A 21,814-nucleotide genomic window follows, 5' to 3' on the forward strand; every position below is an offset into this window, starting at 1 on the left:
GCTGACCCCCATCACGACATCCTTCTACCGCGGTACCATCGAGAGCATCCTGACCAGCTGTATCACCGTGTGGCACGGCGCCTGCACCGTGTCCTGCCGTAAGACTCTGCAGCGCATCGTGAGGACAGCTGAGAAGAACATCGGTGTCTCTCTCTCCCCCTTCAGGACAATTACAACACCCGCCTCACCTGCAGAGCCATCAGGATCGCTGGTGAACCCGCCCACCCCTCCCACAGCCTCTTCAGCCTACTACCATCGGGTAGGAGACTGACGAGTCTCTGAGCCAAGACCAGCAGGCTCAAGGACAGTTTCTGCCACCAGGCAGTCCGGAGACTCAACTCCCTCCCAGCCCTGCCCACCCTGCCCCTTCCCACTGCCACATTCACCGAATTCTGAGGACACACTACACGCTGTACTATCATCCTGAACTCTATTTTTTGTTCTTTCTCATTTTTTTCTCTGCAAGACCTCACTTCAACCACTTCAACCCTTTCTTGTTTGTTTTTGCATTACTACATTACGTCACTTTATATACGTCACTACCTCACTTTACATACGTCACTAACTCATTTAACATACGTCACTACCTCACTTCACATATGACACTACCTCACTTTACATTCAGAAATTACATGTATTGTCTGTTGTCAATTGTATGTCTTTTTTAGCCACGTTATTAGTGCCTTGCACGCTGCGTCCGAGAGGACATTAATTTCATCTTTGCTGTATGTCATGCATAGCATATTTGACAATAAATCTGACTTTGACTTTAACAACAGCTGAAACTGGAACAAAGCCCGAACATGGAAAAAAGGGGAATGATGCCGACCTCGTGGAAGGTTAAAACTTTGCCAGAGGTCTTACCAGCACTTTATCGGCATCCCGCAAGAAAAAAAACAAACCCAAACAAATTGGGGAATGGCGCTCCACATGATATTTTCAATTCCTGAATAAATTTGGGGATGGCAGTGAATGAGTTAATAAAACAAAATCTGCTTTTATTTGAAAATATTCAATCACCCTCAACTTTTGTCGCTGTTTTTCATCATTTCACTTATTTGAGCCTTTTAGGCCTCTTTTTCTCATCGTTCTAAAGTGGCAATAAACTCTTATTACATTAATGTAACTATTCCGTTTTTAGATAATTTGAGTCTTCAGATGTTCCTGCAATGCATTTTGACAACCAAGGAAGCAACGAATGCGAATCGTGAATTTACAACTGACTTTACTCTCCCCGTATGTCACCTTTTCCAGTGGCCCACACTCCAGCAAAGGCCATGGCGAGGAATACCCACAGGAGCTGAAGGTTTGACTGCATTTATCTCGCCCCTTACATCCAATCCACTGCAATGCATCTTTATTCAATTAGCTGCTAAAACACAGAATAGCAAACGTAAAACAACAAAGCAGTACTGCACAACTTAAAGGACAACCGACACCATTTTTTGTTTCCGAACTGACATCAGAAAAACACTTTATCACATCTAAAATACCCAAAACAGGCAGGCTGATATTTTTAGTCAAATGCAAAACACAAATAAAAATGACTTAAAGTGTCCCATAACTGCCACAAAATGAGCTCGGAACTGGGCAGATTCAGAGAGTCCCGCCCCCTTGTTCATGACGTCATGCCAGGATACTCCTTCACAAACTGCCTTGCTCCAGAATCAAAACAATGGCTTCAGAGAGTTCAGATTCGGACAAGATGCTTTCTTGTTACTCATCCAGTTTTGAATATGATTCAAATAGTTCTGAAGAGGAAAGCATAAATGTTTGCAATCGTTTAAAGAAGTCCTTCCCTATCAATTCGAGCCGTCTGGACTCCAATGTAGCGGCCAGAAAATGTACAAGATTTGTCCACTGGGAATTTGTGTAAACTTACATCTTTATGCGTGTTACCGCAATTGGCTGCGACACACAACGATTCACCATTGCGTTGTTTGTGTAGTTTTCCTTCTAATTTCGTGATCAATACCGTGTTTTTAGACAAAAAAAGTACCCAAAATGCATTGTGTGTCGCTTTCTCTTTCCGAATGTGATGTCACTTAGGGCATCGTCATCAACTCGAAAACAAGACTTCATGAATATTCAGCGCGCGTCTTAAAACGTAAAATATAGCTATATGCGGTGGAATCTTCGTCAAATGCGCTCAGTAGAAGTCATTTTAAGTGATTTTACAAATTATGAATGTAACTTGTCCGGAGGTGTCGGTTGTCTTTTAAAACATGGACTCTCATGCGTTCGTAACAACTATTCCGAATGGCCTTGTCTCACATCATTATATCCTCCTACGGAGTTGATTGGCGTGCGGGCGTTAAGCGAGTGCACTCGGTAGCAGGCTTTAGGGCATGATATGCCCTAAATATCCCCTGCCCTAACGTAACCCCCCCTTCCCTTTTTGCTCTAGAAGCAGCAGGATGAACTGTCCTATATCGAATGATTAAAAGGATAGGACGTTACATAATCCTCCTGTATAGCGTGTACTAGTAGTTGCTGCCTTTCTTTCCATCCTCATTACTTTGAAAGTTCCAGTCTGATGTTCGGGACTCATCACGAGACGAGGAAACAACGGAGTGTATTGATCCAAGAGTCAAAGAGGTGCTTTTGTTTTGCTTCTTCAGGATCTGTCCGAGGAGCAGCTGTCCCAGTGGGCTTCGGGCTCCCGCTTGGGCTTGAGCGCCAAGTTGCAGGCGCTGAGGAGGGCACTGTACGATGAGTACCTCCAAGAAGTGGCGGCGCTCAAGACGCAGCACAGCGAAGAGCTGACTCGGCTGAGGCAACAACTGGAGAGGAAGAGCAGGGACGAACGAGGCACCGACGAAGGAGTCCAGAGATTCTCGGAGACCGCGGGCGTTGCCGGCGAGTTGCAAGGGAAGCTGAGCGTTGAGGTGGGAGTTGCTAAGGTAGGTGACTGTTGCGTTCACGCTGCCGAGTAGCCATGGTGTGGGCCCCCTGCATTTGATCTACATGTGCCTACATTTAAAGGACAACCGACACCCCCCGACAAGTTGCGTCCATAATTTGTCAAATCACTTCAAATGACTTCTACTGAGCGCATTTACAAAGATTCCACCGCATATAGCTATATTTTACGTTTAAGACTCGTTTAAGACTGAATATTCATGAAGTCTTGTTTTGGAGTTGATGACGATGCCATAAGTGACGTCACGGAGGGAACGCCCCTGACCAACAATGTGACACACAATGCATTTTGGCTACTTTTTTTCGTCTGAAAACACTGCGTTGATCGCGAAATTAGAAGGAAAACTACATAAATAACGCGATGGTGAATCGTTGTGATTCGTAGCCAATTGCGGCAACACGCATGAAGAAGGTTTAAGTTTGGACAAATCAGCCCATTTCCAACGGCGCTTGTGCGCCATCTTGTGCATTTTCTGGGCGCTACATTGGAGTCCAGACCGTTCGAATCGGTACAAAAGGACTTCTTTAATCGATTGCAAACATTTATGCTTTCCTCTTTAGAACTATTTAATCATATTCATAACTGGATATGTAACAAGAAAGCTTCTTCTCCGAATCTGAACTCTCTGAAGCCATTGTCTCGATTCTGGAGCAAGGCAGCGTGTGACCAATAGCGATGTCACGAACAAGGGGGTAATACTTTCTGGATCTTCCCAGTTCCAAGCTCATTTTGTGGCAGTTTTGGGACACTAAGTCATTTTTATTTGTGTTTTGCATTTGACTAAAAATATCAGCCTGCCTGTTTTGGGTATTTTAGATGCTGTACAACGTTTTCTGATGTCAGTTAGGAAACAAAAAAATGGTGTCGGTTGTCCATTAAAGATGGACATCGAGGACGCTTGGCGACTGTTCATTGGCAGGTCATTGCAATCCACTTTGAGCTTTTTGTCGCTGTGTTCAATCGTCTCACTCCTGACGATAACAGCATTGTCCTCCCGTCAATTATATGGCACGGCCATTTCTTAAATAGAAATGTCAAACATGTCACAATTAAAATGATTTCTGACATGAATGTGTTCTCCTCAGGCCATTGTCCAGATGTCAGTGGACTATGCGCAACAGACTGAGCTGGCACGGATCAATAAACTCTCCTGCCAGACCAGCACCGGCATGCAGACACAGTCATTTGGCGAGGAGGATGCGCCTGTCTCGGTGGGTGCGTGGCTGAAGGAGGAGAGGGAGCTCCTGGAAAAGGAGCTGCGGGAAAGGGACACGGAGATCTGTGAGCTTCGGGAGAAGCTGCAGCGAGCTGAATTGGGAACAGGGGTCAAGGTGAGTGTTGCTTGCGTCTTCCCTTCTCCGGTAAATCATCAAATACAGACATATTGATAATTAGATATGTCACCCTTTTTTCGACCCAAGGTGCTTATTTTACGATTGATCAAAAATGTCACATCACACCACTTGATACTAATACAGTAAAGTCTCGTTATATCGATATTCAAGGGAGTCCGAAAAAATATCGATATAACCGGGACTATCGATATATCCGACCCTGTTTGCATGTAATTTTCTCTGTGTGTGCATAGAAATAGTATCGATATAACCGGGACTATCGATATATCCGATATCGATATAACGAGACTTTACTGTATCTGCAGGCTGAAATTCTGATGATTTCATCTAAATTCACAGAAAATTTGACTCCTGCATTCGCAATGATGCATTAACATATTTGTTGAAAAACTCACCTCTTGGCATTTTTCGTGCTAAGGCAAAAATCGTCACTTGACTCATTCGCTGCCATTTATTTGGGAATTGAAAAGTGTGACGTGTGACGTAGCGCGCATGTATGGTAATTGTCAAAATCATCACGCTTCAGCAGACAAAACAAGAAAGTACAGTTGGCATGTACATAACACAACAGGGAAACTGCAACACTTACATCTTACTGTATTATGTATGCAATTTAAAAAAAAGTCATCAATCTTCTTCTGCTTCCCATTTTTACCTTTTAACACAAACACTTCAATCTCGTCTGCTACACGAGCAAGCGTCTGAAAATGAAAATGGCTCTGCTACACGGGAGCTGGTCACGTGACCAAGTCACGTGACCAAGTCGACCAATGTCGCGACCGATGGCGTGTATCAATATAAACATAGCAAAATGGCCAGCAGGAGATGAAAAAGAGCACCGTAGTAACCGGATTATCGTAAAAACCACGAATCGTACTAAATGGAACTAATTATACATAAAAAGACTAGAAATGTGCACGGGAAATGAAAATAGTGTCGTAATAAGCAGTATTATCAATATAAACGATATCGATATAACGAGACTTTACTGTATTATATTGTATTTTGTACAGCCGCCCGCATTTCAAGCTCAGATAACTCCAGACCCATATAATTTAGGAATTAACTTTTTTTTCTGATGAAAGAAGAGTCTATGGTTTCTTGCGCTGCATTGAATATTTATGTAGTCCTAAAACTCAATATTCTGTGGGTCCTGCTATTTGAGTGATAATGACAAAAATCCTGGCACGGTCGTGGACATATTTTTGCACATTGCCTGACAGTGAATGAGTTAAAAAAGTGGAACCCTGCACTAGTTGGCTGCATGGTTATCATGACTTTCTAGCTGGCTACCTAGCTCTCTATCTATTTGCTGTCTATGAGCTATCTGGCTGTCTGACTATCTAGCTAGAAGCTATTAGCTATCTGGCTGGCTAGCTGGATGGATAGCTGGATGGCTGAAATATTAGCTAGCTGAATGGCTCAAATGGATGGAAAGCTGGATGGCAATCTATTAGCTAGCTATTGGCTGGCGGGCTAGCTGGTTTTCCATTCGAGGTTTTCCGGGTTGAGTGAAGGCTGGCGTGTGTGGCTGCCGCTGCTCACCCACAGAAAAAAAACTTTCCTTTGACTGTAAAGTGACCTTGAAAGTTTTGAAAGGCACTTATAAATGAAATGTTCTTCTTTTCCTTTGGGCTTTTCCCTTCAAGGGGTCGCCTCAGCAAATCAGTGTCCTCCATCTTTAGAGGTTTGATCCGATCCGCATGTTTGTTTTGGCCAAGCTTTTACGTCGGATGCCCTTCCTGACACAACCCTCTGTATTTATCTGGGCTTGGGACCGGCACAAGAAGACTTATGTCCCTTTGTGGCTCCAGAACTAGCAACTCGCTCAGTAAAAGGCTCCCAAACACAAAATGGTCATCGACACAGCAACGTTCAAAAAAGCTAAAACTATACTCACCATTTGATGAGAATGCTCTGATCTTACCGTGAAATGGGCATCTCTTTCCCTACATTACATCACAAACAGAACTTCAAAGTCCTTTAAGATGCTTTATCTTATATTTCAAATTATCGATTTTCATTACTGTATTACTGTATAAAATGTATATAAAACTGTTTACTGTCCAGTTCATTTATAAATGTTACACTTACCCTGCTCTCCCTGTTAACTGAGGCGGATGCCAAAGGAAAAAGCAGTGTACAGTACTACAGCAGATGTTGCCGAGACGGTATCTGCACTGTATAAATGAAATGGGATAGTATAAAAAAACAGTTTAGCCATCCACATTACCATCATCTCTCCAGTTGGTGGTGCTGCCGTGCTTCTTTATTTTTCCCCAGCCGCATCCAAGCTGCACCTGTTGCCATGGCGCCACAAAGACACTAGTGTCTCGCCACAATCCAAAGCCGTTCATGTCCGTCTGTGTTTGTGTCTTTGTTTACGGGGTGGCCTGATTTGAATCGGCCCTCGCCAACAGTACTGCTCTGGCCGCTCAACGATGACGGGACTGCTTTCTGTTTTCTCCCTTTTTCCCGTGCAGACGCTCCGGATAAACGAGGATGCTCAAGAAAAAGTTGAGGGCGAGGAGGACGATGTTAATTCTACAGACAAGGACAACGAAAGGTGATTAGCACAGCATTGTGAATCCCGAAGCTGTTGCTAAGATAGCATCACAAGTTCCGTATTCTGTCTATTTGGTGTTGGGAATTTGAAGGAGTCATTGACGTCTTAACAATAGGATGACATAACTGAACCTTTGCTTTCAGAATTGTCTTGCGTAGGGCCAACGAGAAGCTCAGCCGCGTGTTGGCCGACGTCCTGAAGACCACGGTGGCTGCAGAGGAAACGATGGGGCTCCACATGCAAAGTCTGCAGTTGGATGCACCTTCCACCGCAGGGCTGCAGAGTGCCCCATCACCCACACCACACGCCACAGGCACGTAACACTCATTTAACTGAAACTAACTTGGGAATCATGAAGCAAGCTACTCTATATCCTGAAACTACTATTTCGTATAATGGAATTGCTGCAGTGAAATTTACATTTCACTGCAGTAAAGTGATGAAAGTAAGAGGAAAGGAACAAGTAGAAAAACAATATAATGCTGTCAAGGCAACCACTCTTGCGGCGCCATCTTGAAGTAAAAAAAAAAAGTAACAAATAATGTGACACAACACAAAAGTCAGAGTCTTCAATCTCAAGCATTTTCTGCACCCCTTTTGTTGTATAAAGCAGTTAAAGATGAAATAGGAGAGAATCAAAGTGTCCTTTTCACCAGTGGATCAGGGCCGTCTTGGTGAAATATGCACGTGTGCTACAAACTAAATGATAAACGCAAACACAAAGCTGCTATTGATGAAAAGAGATTGTCTCACATCTTGTCCCACGTCAATCCGCTTCAATTCCAAGCCGCTTACTTGTCACCATTTCAAGATATCGAAATCAACGGAACGATGAGATGCCAGCTGTATCTCTTCCTATGCTAGGTCAACTCGCCCAATGTTTGCTGGGCGACAGCCTGCTCCTGGCGGAGGATGAGGTCAATCTGATGGGCATCAGCGCTCGCCTGCAGAAGGCCTTGGAGAAGATGCTCATGGTTATCACGAACACCACCAACCAGGTACCAAAAAGGCTAGAAATGAGTGTATTTGAATTTCCTCCCACCGAAAGCCCCCCTACCCCATTTCTGCATGCTATGCGCCTACTGGATGTAGCGTCGGGTTTAACTCGGCCATTGAGTTTGTTACTATAAGTGAGTGCACGCCGAATCCTACCCAGTGGCTGAAATGCACACGTTACTCACGCCCCGATGCCGTTTGTCTTGGTGATCTAAAAATAGCTAGCCAGCCACCCGAGTTCAAGGCAGGCGTCACCGTCGTTCAGCATCTTTCCGCATCGTTTCTGGCAATGCATTCTTTTGAATATTTGGATTTTTGAAGTCAAATGCAGAACATTTGCATATTTTCTGTACTTTTTTGGGGGGGCTTTGCTTTTCCCAAGCTTGTTTGTATGGTATTGTGTACAAACTGCATCTTAAAGCACAACCGACACCAATTTTTTTGTTTCCTAACTGACATCAGAAAAACGTTTATAGCACCTAAAATACCCGAAACACGCACGCTGATATTTTTAGCCAAATGCAAAACACCAATAAAATGACTTAAAGTGTCCCAAAACTGCCACAAAATGAACTCGGAACTGGAGCGATTCAGAAAGTCCCGCCATCTTGTTCGTGACGTCACGCCAGGATACTCCTTCACAAACTGCCTTGCTCCAGAATCAAAACAATGGCTTCAGAGAGTTCAGATTCGGAGAAGATGCTTTCTTGTTACTCATCCAGTTATGAATATTATTCAAATAGATCTGAAGAGGAAAGCATATATGTTTGCAATCGATGAAAAAGTCCTCCCGTATCAATTTGAGCTGTTTGGACTCCAATGTAGCGCCCAGAAAATGCACAAGATGGCGCACAAGCTCCGTTGGAAATGGGCTGATTTGTCCACTGGGAATTTGTGTAAACTTACACCTTCTTTATGCATGTTACCGCAATTGGCTGCGACACACGATTCACCATCGCGTTATCCTATATACTAGTTTTCCTTCTAATTTCAGATGAAAAAAAGTGCCCAAAATGCATTGTGTGTCGCTTCTGAATGTGATGTCACTTAGGGCATCGTCATCAACTTGATAACAAGACTTTATTAATATTCAGCGTGAGTCTTAAAACGTAAAATATAGCTATATGCAGTGGAATCTTTGTCAAACACGCTCAGTAGAAGTCATTTTACAAATTATGGACGCAAATTGTCCGGAGGTGTCGGTTGTCCTTTAATTGTAGCGCAACAAAAATGCACAGGCAATTTGTGTCGTGATATATGCGTGATTCATTCTCAAAATTCCATCACATTGATCACTGCCACCTCACATGGAAATAAACCTATTCTCACTTAGTATGAGCACCTTATCATATGCAATATACTTCGACAGTCAAAAAAAAACCCCTCTTTTTTCCTTCATAATTTTACTTTTCTAATTTTGTTATCTTTAAATGGCTCCTGTCTATTTGGTCTGCGTGCGACTTGGTAAGGAGTGAATCCGGTTTGACCACTTTGTTGCTGGGAGGGTGTGTGTGTGTTGTCTAGGGGGTTATGTGTGCACGCCACAGTGTGACAGGGAGTGGTGTGTGTGTCTGTTTGTGCGTGTGAGAGAGAGAGAGATCTGTTTGCTATTCTACCTGGCTGGCTCGGTCATGTTGGGAATAGAAGCCACGCCTCCCTTGCCCTCATTCCCTACTTCCCTCCCTCCCTCTCTGGGTCCACTGAACACAATTCTTCAGCTTGGTGATCAGGACAGTCAATGAATCGCCATGGGGGGGTCGCCATGGACATCTTGGGTTTAAGGTTTTTTTTCTTTGTGGAATAGAGTAAGAAAACCTCACCTGATAAATGCTCCACCCCCGGTGAGTAATATAAAAGAGCAAGTGTAGAGCAGGAACGGTTGGCAAACTCTGGAGGGACCTCCGTCGAGACAGTTCACTCTTGCTTGTTCTGAGCAATTAAAACAAGGGGAGAGGGGGTAGGGAGCTCGGGAAAAAGCTTGTTGTTGCTACGGTGATACAGCTTTGTTTGGGAATTTCCAGAGGGGGTCAACGAAAGTGATGTGATCTGTGCTTTTTCAATGAAAGAAGATCAGGAGGAGCGGAGGGATCCCTAACCTCAGAGTGTACGGACCTCCCCAGGAATGTCGCTAAAATTGACAGAGTCAGGATGACGAACTGCATTTGGACTTTTCCGCTTTGCCGCTCAATGCGGTTGGACCTGTTTACCCGCTCGACGAAGCCACGAATGCGTTAATCGTTGCCGGGTAGCCGTCCGCAACGTCGACTTTATTCCTGGATCCAATGGCGAACCTTCCTTGGTGATCCAAGAAACCCGAAAACTAATCAAGCCATGGATTCCCATCACTCATTCTGGAATTCCAAGATGCAGAACACCACGTGGGTGGAAGGGGAGGACCAAGACGTGTATGAAGTGGAATCTCGAATCCCCCTTCCACGGCCTTTCCCCGTCCCCAGCACCTTGACGGAGAGGAATGCCGTCCTTGTGCAGACGCAGATTTCGCACGTCAATCATCGCACGAATGGTCACCTGCTGAAAGTCATATCCAGAATCTCTCTGCCTACGCCTCCTTATTCTGTAAGGTTACACCTCACGCCAGAGGTGCCGATGAATATTTTACCCCCTTACACTTTTATTTATGCATATGATGAATTAAATATCATCGGTTGAGAGCCGTGATGGATTGTGTGACTTCCACGTGACAAACGTCACCACTTCCTGCTTTGCATAATGCAGGAAAAAAAGACCTTTGCACTCAAGAGATACGCAAATCAGTTGAAGCCATCGTGGAATGGCAGTGAAACATAACCTTTGCCTGATACAATATGAGTATTACTCTTCTAGCTGTGAGGTTTAGAAAACATTAATATGGTTGGATTACCCTTTATTTGTCTCACAGTGGATACATTTACATTTCACAGCAGCAAATTATGAAAGTAGGAGAAAAACAAAATACAGGAGCTACTGTAAAGACAGTCACTCTCGCGGCGCCATCTTGAAGTGAAAAGACAAAAAAAAAACAAATGTGACAACACAAAAACACAGTCATTCAATCAATCTTAAGCATTTTCTGCACCTTCTTTGTTGTATGAAGGAGTTGTAGAAGAAACAGGAGAGGATCAATCCTTTTCACCAGTGGATTGGGGACATCATGGTGAAAGCAAACACAAAATTGTAGCATCCATTGATGAAAACAGATTGTCTGACATCACCTGTCCCACATAAATCCACTTCAATTCCAAGCCGCGACAATTCCAGTGACATTCATTGTATTTGTATGTATTTTATCGTCACCATTCAGGTCGAACATGCCCGCATCACCCAGACGGAGCTCATGCGCGAGTCCTTCCGCCACAACCAGGAGATCAGCGAGCTCCTTCAGAAGCAAGAAGAGCTCCAGGAACGTCTCGCCGAGGAAGCTCGGGCACGCGGGCAGCTCGCTCTCGAGCTCCACCGGGCTGAGGGTGAGCCTCTCTTTCTCTCCAGTCACACTGGGATATTGAGGATATTTAGGACTACAAAAACATTCAATTCAGCGTAAGAAACCTTAGATTCTCTTCTCTCATCAGAAAAAAAAGAGTAAAGTCCTAAATTATATGAGTCTGGAGTGATCTGATCTTGAAATGGGGGCAGCTTTACAAAGTACAATACAATGCATACATATTGATTTATATAGTGCTTTAACAACAGCTGAAGCAAACAAAGTGCTAACATGGACAAAACGCAAATGCTGCTCCCTCATGGAAGGGAAATAATATCGCCAGAGCTCTGACCAGCGCTTTATTCCCCCCGGCAAAAAATTAATAAATAAAACCCGAACAAATTCGGGAATGGCGCTCCATGTCATGCTATTCAATTCCCGAATAAATTCAGCAATGGCAATCAATGACTTAACTTGTACTCACACTCAGGCCCTCCTCTGCAGGAAATGGAAATCACAGTTGCTAATAGAATTTTCAACAATTTGAATGCCAAATATATAATACCGCTGTTGGCCACAGCTCACACCCACCCGCAGATTTGCTGACGTCACGTCACTCCCGACACACTTCTCATACAGTGGTTTTATAAACACATTTTTTTCCTGCGCTCAAAGGTTGACAATACTTGTTCAAAAGTAGTAATATTTGTTGTTGTGGGTCAACATGTGTTTAGGAGAAATAGCACCTGTACGTTCGCGTAAGACTGAGGTAAAACATTAAATAAATAAATACATAAATAAATAAGTGACCTTGACAGTTTTGAAAGGCACTTATAAATGAAATGTATTATTATAAAAATGAGAGGGTGGGGCAGTCAGCAGTTTGAAATTGAGCCAGTTGTACTTGAAACCAGTGTTACATTGTGTCCCTGTTGCGATTGTCTTACAAGTTTGGTAGTTTGGAAGTAATATCACCGCTTTTAAGAGTTGTACGCGGACGATATGAAATCACATGATCAACAGGAGTGTGTGAGAAATGTTTTTCCATCTTTGTTGGGGCGGCGGAGTGTCACTCACCTCCATTGCCGGCTCCGTTTGTTTCAAATACAGTTGGTATAACTGCAAGGGGCCAACTGCTTACTTGTACTGTTCACGCGCACTAAACACCAAAGCTGACTGAGTTCATGTCAAATAAGCGCAATGCATGTTTTTGTCAACCTTTCGGAAACTGATTACTGGTGAGACTTATAATCTCAAGACCAAGTATTTGTATTGAGCCTGCGCTGTTCTAAATAACAAAGCAAGTAGGATTTAGTGGGGGAGCCGTGACATGTGAGCGGTGCATCCTGGTGAAGAACCCTCCTTAAGCAAACTCAACTTAATGTCCCGCTCAGATGTCTGAAGTGCAGCGACGCTCGGGATGATGACCCTCTGAATAAAAATAAGCGCCTTTTTAACAACCCACTAAATGCGCTTTAAAGGGCAACCGACACCTCCGGACGAGTTGCGTCCATAATTTGGAAAATGACTTCGACTGAGCTATATTGTACGTTTTAAGACTCACACTGAATATTCATGATGTCTTGTTTTCGAGTTTTTGACGAAGCCCTAAGTGACGTCACGGAGGGAACGCCCCTGACCGAGAAAGCGACACACAATGCATTTTGCATTTACTTTTTTTATCTGAAAACACCGTGTTGATCGCAAAATTAGAAGGAAAACTACATTAATAACGCGATGGTGAATCGTGTGTCGCAGCCAATTGTGGTAACACGCAAAAAGAAAGTGTAAGTTTACACAAATTCCCAGCAAACAAATCAGCTCATCACCAATGGAGCATGTGCACCATCTCGTGAATTTTCTGGGCGCTACATTGGAGTCCAAACGGCTCCAATGTATTGATACGGAAGGACTTCTTTAATCGATTGCAAACATTTATGCTTTCCTCTTCACAACTATTTGAATCATATTCATAACTGGATGAGTAACAAGAAAGCATCTCCTCCGAATCTGAACTCTCTGAAGCCATTATTTTGATTCTTGAGCAAGGCAGTTTGTGAAGGAGTATCCTGGCATGACGTCACAAACAAGGGGGGCGTGTTGGGTTAACTTTGGAAAGGACCTATCATCTGCTAGATACAATCATGAATATTCATTATTAGACTGAAAAATAACAGCTAGATTTCTGCAGTAACTAAGGACAAGCTGAGTACATGTATACTATTTAACATATACAAATAACTAAACTACATACATATATGAACTTACTAATTGATAAGAATAAGTAGAAATGAAATAACATAGGATATTTTTAGCATGTGTATATAACCAATTCTAACAGCGAGACTTTCTGAATCTCACCAGTTCCGAGCTAATTTTGTGGCAGTTTTGGGACACTTTAAGTCAGTTTTATTGGTGTTTTGCATTTGACTAAAAATATCAGCCTGCGTGATTTGGGTATTTTATATGCTCTAAAACGTTTTTCTGCTGTCAGTTAGGAAACAAAAAAAAATGGTGTCGGTTGTCCTTTAAGGATATTTAAGAATTATTCTTTGAGAAAACTCTACTGTATAGCCGCGACCGCGAATGGCATCCCCCCAGAGGAAAATGCTTGCTGACCTGTGACGAAGCCGTGGTGCTATCAAGCATTTTATTGTGTTTGCAACCCGGTCCTGTTCTACATGTCGACCAAAAATGGGTCAGACATGCTCACTTGCGTGTTTCTCAATTATGCAGCGGGGAATGCGTTTGTGCTTGCTGGTAACTTGAAAGGGCCCTCACACCCCGCTCCCCCTCTGCTATTGACTGAGCCTCCGCGCATAAAACATTTTTTAATGAACTTATTTAACCGTCTCGTCTCATGCAGGTCTGATTGACGGCTACACGGGAGAACAGGCAGCCCTGGAGGAGCAGTTACGTCAGAAGCAGGAGCTCCAGTTGAACCTGGAGCAGGAACTGCAGGTAGATCCCCCTAAAAGTAGCGATTGGCTCTGCTGTTCACCCACTTTAGTTATAAACAGCTGTAAATCATGTATGAGGTGTAAAAGGTTGCTTTTTATTTGTGTTTAAATATGGTCTGTTGTATCCTCCATGACAAACGAGGGTTCACTTTATATATTCGAATACAGGTTACTGGGTGCCGACTGCAGGAACTGGAGCGAGAGAGGCTTCAAATGCAGGAGGAGCGCGAGCTGTTTTCCCGGCAACAAGACGCCATGCGAGAAACCGCCGGTTCCCGTGAGCTCTGTACGTATCCCAGCATAGCGATAAGAAAAAAAGTCAGTGTCCCAAAATGAGCTCTATATGGTCCATGTGTACTGTATTTTCCGGTGTATAAGGCACACCCCCCAATGAATGGTGTATTTTCAAACTTTTTCGATATGCAGTGAGACCTCAACTTACGAACTTAATTGGTTGCCAGACAGAGTGTGTAAGGCGAAAAGTGTGTATCTCAAAAAAAATTCCCATAGGAAACCATTAAAATGAGAATAATCCGTTCCCGGGTTTCCATAAAATATACTTTTCAACTAAATAAGCCTTAAAACCACACACAACATACCTTATTCTATGTATAATAAATGTGCTATTGTATTGTAATGAAAGAAATACATTGCATTGTATCATAAAGTCACTTTATTTACATTTGTGATGGTCATTTATGGCTTGATGGAATGGCGTTGGAGGTCGAAGGTCAAAGGGAATTGCTGTTTGGAAAGAGAGGCGCATTACATGACGAATGTAATTAAAGAAATAAACTGTGCTGTAAAATAGTTTTATTTACCTTTTTGATGGTCGTTGATGGCTTATCTAAGGAGACTCACCTTCCATAAGGACTGTTGGTAACTTAACCTCTGGTGCTGTTCGGTCGTGTGCTTCCGCCAAAGATCACTCCGCCAGCCGTGGTGGGTGTGTATTATGAAAATAGTGCTTATTATAAGGTTTAATTTTCATAAATTTGACGTTTGTAAGACAAAAAGTTTGTAAGTTGAGGTGTTTGTAAGTTGAGGTCTCACTGTGTAAGGCGCACCTTCAATGAATGAAAAAGGTTTTGAAATATAATATATAAATATACAAACATTTTCCACATATAAGGCACACCACATTAAAAGGTGCTACAGTAGAGGCTGGGGTTACGCACTACTTCTACGGGGCGAAATGGAGTCAGTGGCTGCGAAACCTGTAGTGGCTCAATATTACTTCACATATAAGGCACACCAGCGTAGAAGGCATAGGGTCATCTTTTTTAGAAAATCAAGGCTTTTGGGTGCGCCTTATACACCGGAAAATACATTGTTAGCTATTTTACAGGGCAAAATGCCCGTTATGAAGAAGTTGTTGAAGAATGAAATGTTAGCCGAAAAATGAAGGCTTTTTTTTTAATTTGATTTTGTTTTTGCTTCATAACTCCTCTTGTTAATAAAAATGTGTGCCAATGAGAAAATGTTCTCCTTTGCAGGGTGAGTATCGAACAGATTTCAGAACATGGCGAGGGGGGTCTAGCTTTCATGCTATTTGCATCTTTTCTCCCTGTGATGACTACTTCACAAACTGCTGAATTCTAAACCCAAACCAAAAAAAAGTAGCACCATCCCAACCCTTTTTTCTGCAGTATTTTCCCCTCTGAGATGTTCCTATTTGTGACACTAAAAGAAAGCATGTTCAACTCCTTGTGCTTTCTTATTCTTCTTTAGGCCTAGTTGAAGCTGCAATGGTTGCAGCACCTGAAGCAGGTGTGTCCACTTTGAGCATGGCTCAGCCCCCTCTCTTTTTATCTCTCTCTCTGTTCGTTTTTAATTGTCAAACATTCGATAACCATAATCCGGCAGCATCACGCAGACGAGGGGAGTCGAGTCACCTGACTTGATTTGAATTTGACTAAGAATGAACATGCATCCTGCTGTTTACGGGGCAATAATCATAAAAACTATAAGTGCAATGTGGCTAACCTGACTGAGCAAGATTTGATGACTTGCTTTGTGATGGCTTGGCTCGAATTCCTAAAGATTTTAGTGTGGACGGTACTTGATGACTCCCACCTCTGGCATCGCACGACAAGGCTTATGCTTGCTTTTTGGGTTTACGCTAACAATTAACCTTCTATTCTGCCTCTTTGCTTTTCACTAATGTTATTCATCTAATCTTGTAGCATTTTTGATTGAGCGATAGCCCTGATTTTCGCATGATGGAATGAAAATGACATCAGTGTCCTCATCGTCAATCATAAGCATTTTGTTACGTTGATTTTGTGAGTATTTATTCATTTTTTGAGGGGTCATTTGCCAGTAAGATGAATGCAAATTCCTTTCTCCCTCCTGTCGATGTTTCCTGGGCATGATTCCTGTAGTCTTATGTCTTGTCACTCACAGTCGCACCTTATTACTGCTAATCTCGTGGCAATTGGGAGGGGGTTGTTGATCCAGGGTGAACCAATGGGGGTTTTTACTCGGTGGCAGTGGAACGAAAATCGTCTCGGTGGGCTGGATCTTCTTGGATAATTGAGTGGGATTTGTGAAGAGTCTGAGGATAAACACAAAAGCTGCCTGATGCACAGTCTACAAATCATGTTAAAACACATCTTCATTACCATAGAAAAAATGTAAAATGAGACTGCAGGTTTAGGTAGCAGGTGACCAACAGTTAAAAAAAACAAACCTATTAGAATACTGAAGAAAGTCACATGTCAAAACGTATATACAGCCTTTCACAAGCTACCTCATTTGGCCATTGAGTGTTCATCAAGGCTTTAAAAGGACTCAGACTCTTCTCTAGTCATCGCTAAAATCCCATCTCCATTTATAAAAAGGGAACATCCAGGTGCTAACACTTCCCGTGCTTCTTCAGATTTCCTGGAAGAGACGGAAAAGCTGATGAAAGAGAAAGTAGAGGTGCAACGCCAGGCAGACAAGGAGAGCGCCGACCTGCTGAAGCAGATGAAGACCCTGGAGGCCGAGCTGGAGGAACAGGTCAACCGGGTCATTGAGCTCGAGCACGCCCGCAAGATTGAGACCGGGGACCTCCAGCAGCAGATCCAGGCGCTTGAAAAGCAGCTGGACAAGAACCGACGCTTCCTTGACGTAAGCGACAAAAACTCTTGTTGAAAAATACACTCAGAACTTAAATAAAAATCAATATTCGCACAGGGTAAAACTCTTTTTTTTTTACGCGTTTGTAGGAGCAAGCCGTGGACCGTGAGCACGAGCGTGACGTCTTCCAACATGAGATCCAACACCTGGAGCAGCAGCTGAAGAACCAGCAGAAGTTTCCCAGCGGCTCAGAGCAAAGGAATCAACAGGTAACCGGAGAAGGAAGTTAGCAGTCTTTCACATAGTCGACACCGAGCTACGCTACAATTGAGGCGGTCCGTTTCTTCTTTGAACGCGACACCTAACACGTTGAGGCGTCAGACGAGTGCCTTAATGCGATGAATGCCTTTTGCTGGTCACATTGTAATCATTAACTGAGCCATTGGCTAACAGCCTCTTGTATTCACAAAGCCCTTTTCCATGAGCTTCACCTTTTGTTAAAGGACAACTGACACCCCCGGACAAGTTGCCACCATAATTTGGAAAATCATTTCAAATGTCTTCTACTGAGTGCATTTTACAAAGATTCCACCGCATATAGCTGTATTTTACGTTATAAGACTCACACTGAATATTAATGAAGTCTTGTTTTCGAGTTGATGACGATGCCCTAAGTGACGTCATGGAGGGAACGCCCCTGACTGAGAAAGCGACACACAAGCGACATGCATTTTGGGTACTTTTTTCGTCTGAAAACACTGTGTTGATTGCGAAATTAGAAGGTACATAAATAACGTGATGGTGAATCGTTGTGTGTCGCAGCCAATTGCGGTAACACGCATAAAGAAGGTGTAAGTTCACACAAATTCCCAGTGGACAAATCAGCCCATTTCCAACGAAGCTTGTGCGCCATCTTGTGCAATTTCTGGGCACTACATTAGAGTCCAGACGGCTCGAATGATACGCAAGGACTTCTTTAATCGATTGCAAACATTTATGCTTTCCTCTTCAGAACTATTTGAATCATATTCATAACTGGATGACTAACAAGAAAGCATCTTCTCCGAATCTGAACTCTCTGAAGCCATTGTTTTGATTCTGCAGCAAGGCAGTTCGTGAAGGAGTATCCTGGTGTGATGTCACGAACAAGGGGGCGGGATTTTCGGAATCTGCTCATTTTGTGGCAGTTTTGGGACACTTTAAAGGACAACCGACGCCTCCGGACAAGTTGTGTCCATAATTTGTAAAATCACTGCAAATGACTTCTACTGAGCGTATTTTACAAAGATTCCACCGCATGTAGCTATATTTTACGTTTTAAGACTCGCACTGAATATTCAGGAAGTCTTGTTTTTGAGTTGGTGACGATTCCTGATGTGACGTCATGTCAGGAACACCCCTGACCAAGAAAGCGACACACAATGCATTTTGCTTTGTTTCGTCTGAAAACATCGTGTTGATGGCGAAATTAGAAGGAAAACATAAATAACGCGATGGTGAATCGTTGTGTGTTGCACCAAGACGACTATTTGATACTAGTTGACACAAATTCCCAGCATACAAATCAGCCCATTTCCAACGGAGCTTGGGCGCCATCTTGTGAATTTTCCGGGACACTACATAGCTGTCATTGACGGCTCGAATTGATATGGGAGGACTCCTTTAATCGATTGCAAACATTTATGCTTTCCTCTTCAGAACTGTTTGAATCATATTCATAACTGGATGAGTAACAAGAAAGCATATTCTCCGAATCTGAAGCCATTGTTTTGATTCTAGAGCAAAGCAAGACGCCTTGGCGTGACGTCACGAACAAGGGGGCGGGACCTTCTGAAACTCGCAATTTCCGGGATCATTTTGAAATAGTTTTGGGACACTTTAACTCATTTTTATTGCCGTTTTGCATTTGACTAAAAATATCAGCCTGCGTGTTTTGGGTATTTTAGATGCTATAAAACGTTTTTCTGTTGTCAGTTAGGAAACAAAAAAAACGCGTCGGTTGTCCTTTAAGTCATTTTTATTGGTGTTTTGAATTTGACTGAAAATATCAGCCTGCGTGTTTTGGGTATTCTAGATGCTATAAAACGTTTTTCTGATGTCAGTTAGGAAACAAAAAACATTGTGTCGTTTGTCCTTTACAGCGTGATACAAATCTATGTATTATATTGTACCGAGGTAAAAAAAATTGCAGCAGGTGTGCTGCAATTCAAATTCTGTTTGCTCCAACGCGGGAAATGCAACAAAAAAAAAACATTGAACACAAAAACTTCATTTGTTTGATGCTCTTAATGTTAATCAGGGATCCTGTTTGAAAATGAGGCCGAGTAAGAAAAAAAACAAATGGATGGATAGAGAAGAATGTGTCGAAGAGAGCACATTGATGACATTTTATTTTATTTCGAGAGCCACTATTTTTTAAGACCTGAAATTCTTTCATTTCTTTCCCCCCTTTTGGCTTCTTCCTTATTGGCTCACCTCTCTCCATTTTCGCCATGGTGCTCTGTGCTCCTTTGCACTCCTCCCACCATCTCTCTCTCCTTAGTCTTTGCAGGTGGGCGGAGTGTTCTCAAAGGTACTGCTTCTAGTCGCTGCATGTAGCCCCCCTGAAGAGCGTTTAGTGCAAGGGTGGGCAAAGTTTGACCTTTAACCTTGTGTTGAATCCATATGTCATTAAAAAAATAAACCAAAATGTGAGTTGCTAAGAACTTGGAAATACAATACATATTGATTTAAAGGACAACCGACGTCTCCGGACAAGTTGTGTCCATAATTTGTAAAATGGCTTCAAATGACTTCTACTGAGCGTATTTTACAAAGATTCCACAGCATATAGCTATATTTTACGTTTTAAGACTTGCGCTGAATATTCAGGAAGTTGGTGACGAGTCCGTACGTGACGTCACTAAAGGACCGCCCCTGACCGTAAAAAAGACGCATTCTAGCGGTTCTTCCATCACGTCAATGTATTTTGCTGTCCTTGTTTAGTCTGGGGACCTCGTGTTGCACCCAAAAGCCACCAGAAGGCCAGAAGAGGGCGTCCAAGCGCCATATAAGGAATTTATTAGCCTGTGGAAACGGAGGTGGCCACAGGAGGTCGCCATTTTGTGCCTCTTTTTTTAGGTGAAAGATTTCCCCCCAATGTTGCCTCAAAATGGCACAAATAAATTCATTAATCGTTTGCAAACATGTATGCTTTCCTCTTCAGAACTATTTCAATCGTATTCATAACTGGATGTGTAACAAGAAAGCATATTCTCCGAATCTGAAGCAATTGTTTTGATTCACTAGCAATGCTAGACGTCTTGGCGTGACGTCACGAACTGGGGGCGGGACTTTCTGAAAATGCCCAATTCGCATCTCAATTTTTTTGCAGATTTTGGACACTTTAAGTCATTTTTATTGGTGTTTTGCATTTGACTAAAAATATCATACTGTGTGTTTTGGGTATTTTAGATGCTATAAAACGTTTTTCTGATGTCAGTTAAAAAACAAAATAGTGACGTCGGTTGTCCTTTAAAGTGCTATATAAACCAATGTGTATGTATGTATTGCATTGTGTTTTGGACAATCACCCTCATTTCAAGCTCCTATAACTCCAGACCCATGTAATTTAAGAATTAACTTTTTTTCTGATGAATGAAGAGAGTCTAAGGTTTCTTACGCTGCATTAAATGTTTATGTAGTCCTAAAACTCAAAATTCTATGGGTCCTGGAATTTGAGTGACAATGACAAAAACCCTGGCACTGTCCTAGAAACATTTTGAAACAAGTCTGGCAGTGAATTAGTTAATATTTTTAATTGATATTTTGTCAATTAGAATTCAGTCAATAAAAGTGTAACGAATCTATTATTTTTTAAATAAAATATGCCCCATGAGCACAAAAGTTTGCCCTCCCCTGCTTTAGTGCATTTGGCATTCCCGGCGCTCCTTTATTTCCTGTAGCTGTGTGTATGTTTTCAAGGACAACCGACACCTCTGGACAAGTTGCGTCCATAATTTGTAAAATGACTTCAAATGACTTCTACTGAGCGCATTTTACAAAGATTAAGACTCGCGCTGCATATTCACGAAGCCTTGTTTTCGAGTTGATAACGATCCCGGAGTGATGTCACGGAGGGAATGCCCCTGACCGACAAAGCGACACACAATGCATTTTGTGTACTTTGTTTGGAAAATTAGAAGGAAAAACATAAATAACGCGATGGTGAATCGTTGTGTGTTGCACCTCTTCTTCTTTTCGGCTTTTCCCTTCAAGGGGTCGCCACAGCAAATGGGTGTCCTCCATCTTTAGAGGTTTGATCCGCATGTTTTGTTTTAGCCAAGCTTTTACGTCGGATGCCCTTCCTGACACAACCCTCTGTATTTATCCGGGCTTGGGACCGGCACAAGAAGACTTATGTCCCTTTGTGGCTACAGAACAAGCAACTCGCTCAGTAAAAGGCTCCCAAACACAAAATGGTCATCGGCACAGCAACATTCAAAAAAAGCAAAAACTATACTTACCATTGTGTTGCACCAAGACTACTAT

General features: G+C 42.7%; 1 protein-coding gene and 1 long non-coding RNA gene across 2 annotated transcripts in view; one reads left to right on the forward strand and one right to left on the reverse strand.

The window, feature by feature from the left end:
- Positions 1-21,814, forward strand: part of akap9 (A-kinase anchoring protein 9) — a 57,773-nt gene that overhangs the window by 19,386 nt on the left and 16,573 nt on the right. The window contains exons 11-22 of the mRNA XM_088986891.1: positions 1,255-1,306; positions 2,622-2,903; positions 4,009-4,254; positions 6,762-6,844; positions 6,988-7,157; positions 7,709-7,842; positions 11,142-11,304; positions 14,128-14,222; positions 14,390-14,507; positions 15,953-15,991; positions 17,103-17,335; positions 17,434-17,553. Of these exons, the coding sequence (XP_088843017.1) occupies positions 1,255-1,306; positions 2,622-2,903; positions 4,009-4,254; positions 6,762-6,844; positions 6,988-7,157; positions 7,709-7,842; positions 11,142-11,304; positions 14,128-14,222; positions 14,390-14,507; positions 15,953-15,991; positions 17,103-17,335; positions 17,434-17,553 (1,735 nt within the window). The remainder of the gene's footprint in view (positions 1-1,254; positions 1,307-2,621; positions 2,904-4,008; positions 4,255-6,761; positions 6,845-6,987; positions 7,158-7,708; positions 7,843-11,141; positions 11,305-14,127; positions 14,223-14,389; positions 14,508-15,952; positions 15,992-17,102; positions 17,336-17,433; positions 17,554-21,814) is intronic.
- On the reverse strand, positions 16,450-17,311 carry LOC148882717 (uncharacterized). The gene is made up of 3 exons (XR_016113462.1): positions 17,180-17,311; positions 16,974-17,107; positions 16,450-16,778 (listed from the first exon to the last, which is right to left on the reverse strand). It is a non-coding gene; the product is annotated as an uncharacterized LOC148882717 (long non-coding RNA).

Source organism: Hippocampus bargibanti, linkage group LG20, assembly GCF_051943395.1.
Source record: "Hippocampus bargibanti isolate YZ-2025 linkage group LG20, ASM5194339v1, whole genome shotgun sequence".
Lineage (NCBI taxonomy): Eukaryota > Metazoa > Chordata > Actinopteri > Syngnathiformes > Syngnathidae > Hippocampus > Hippocampus bargibanti.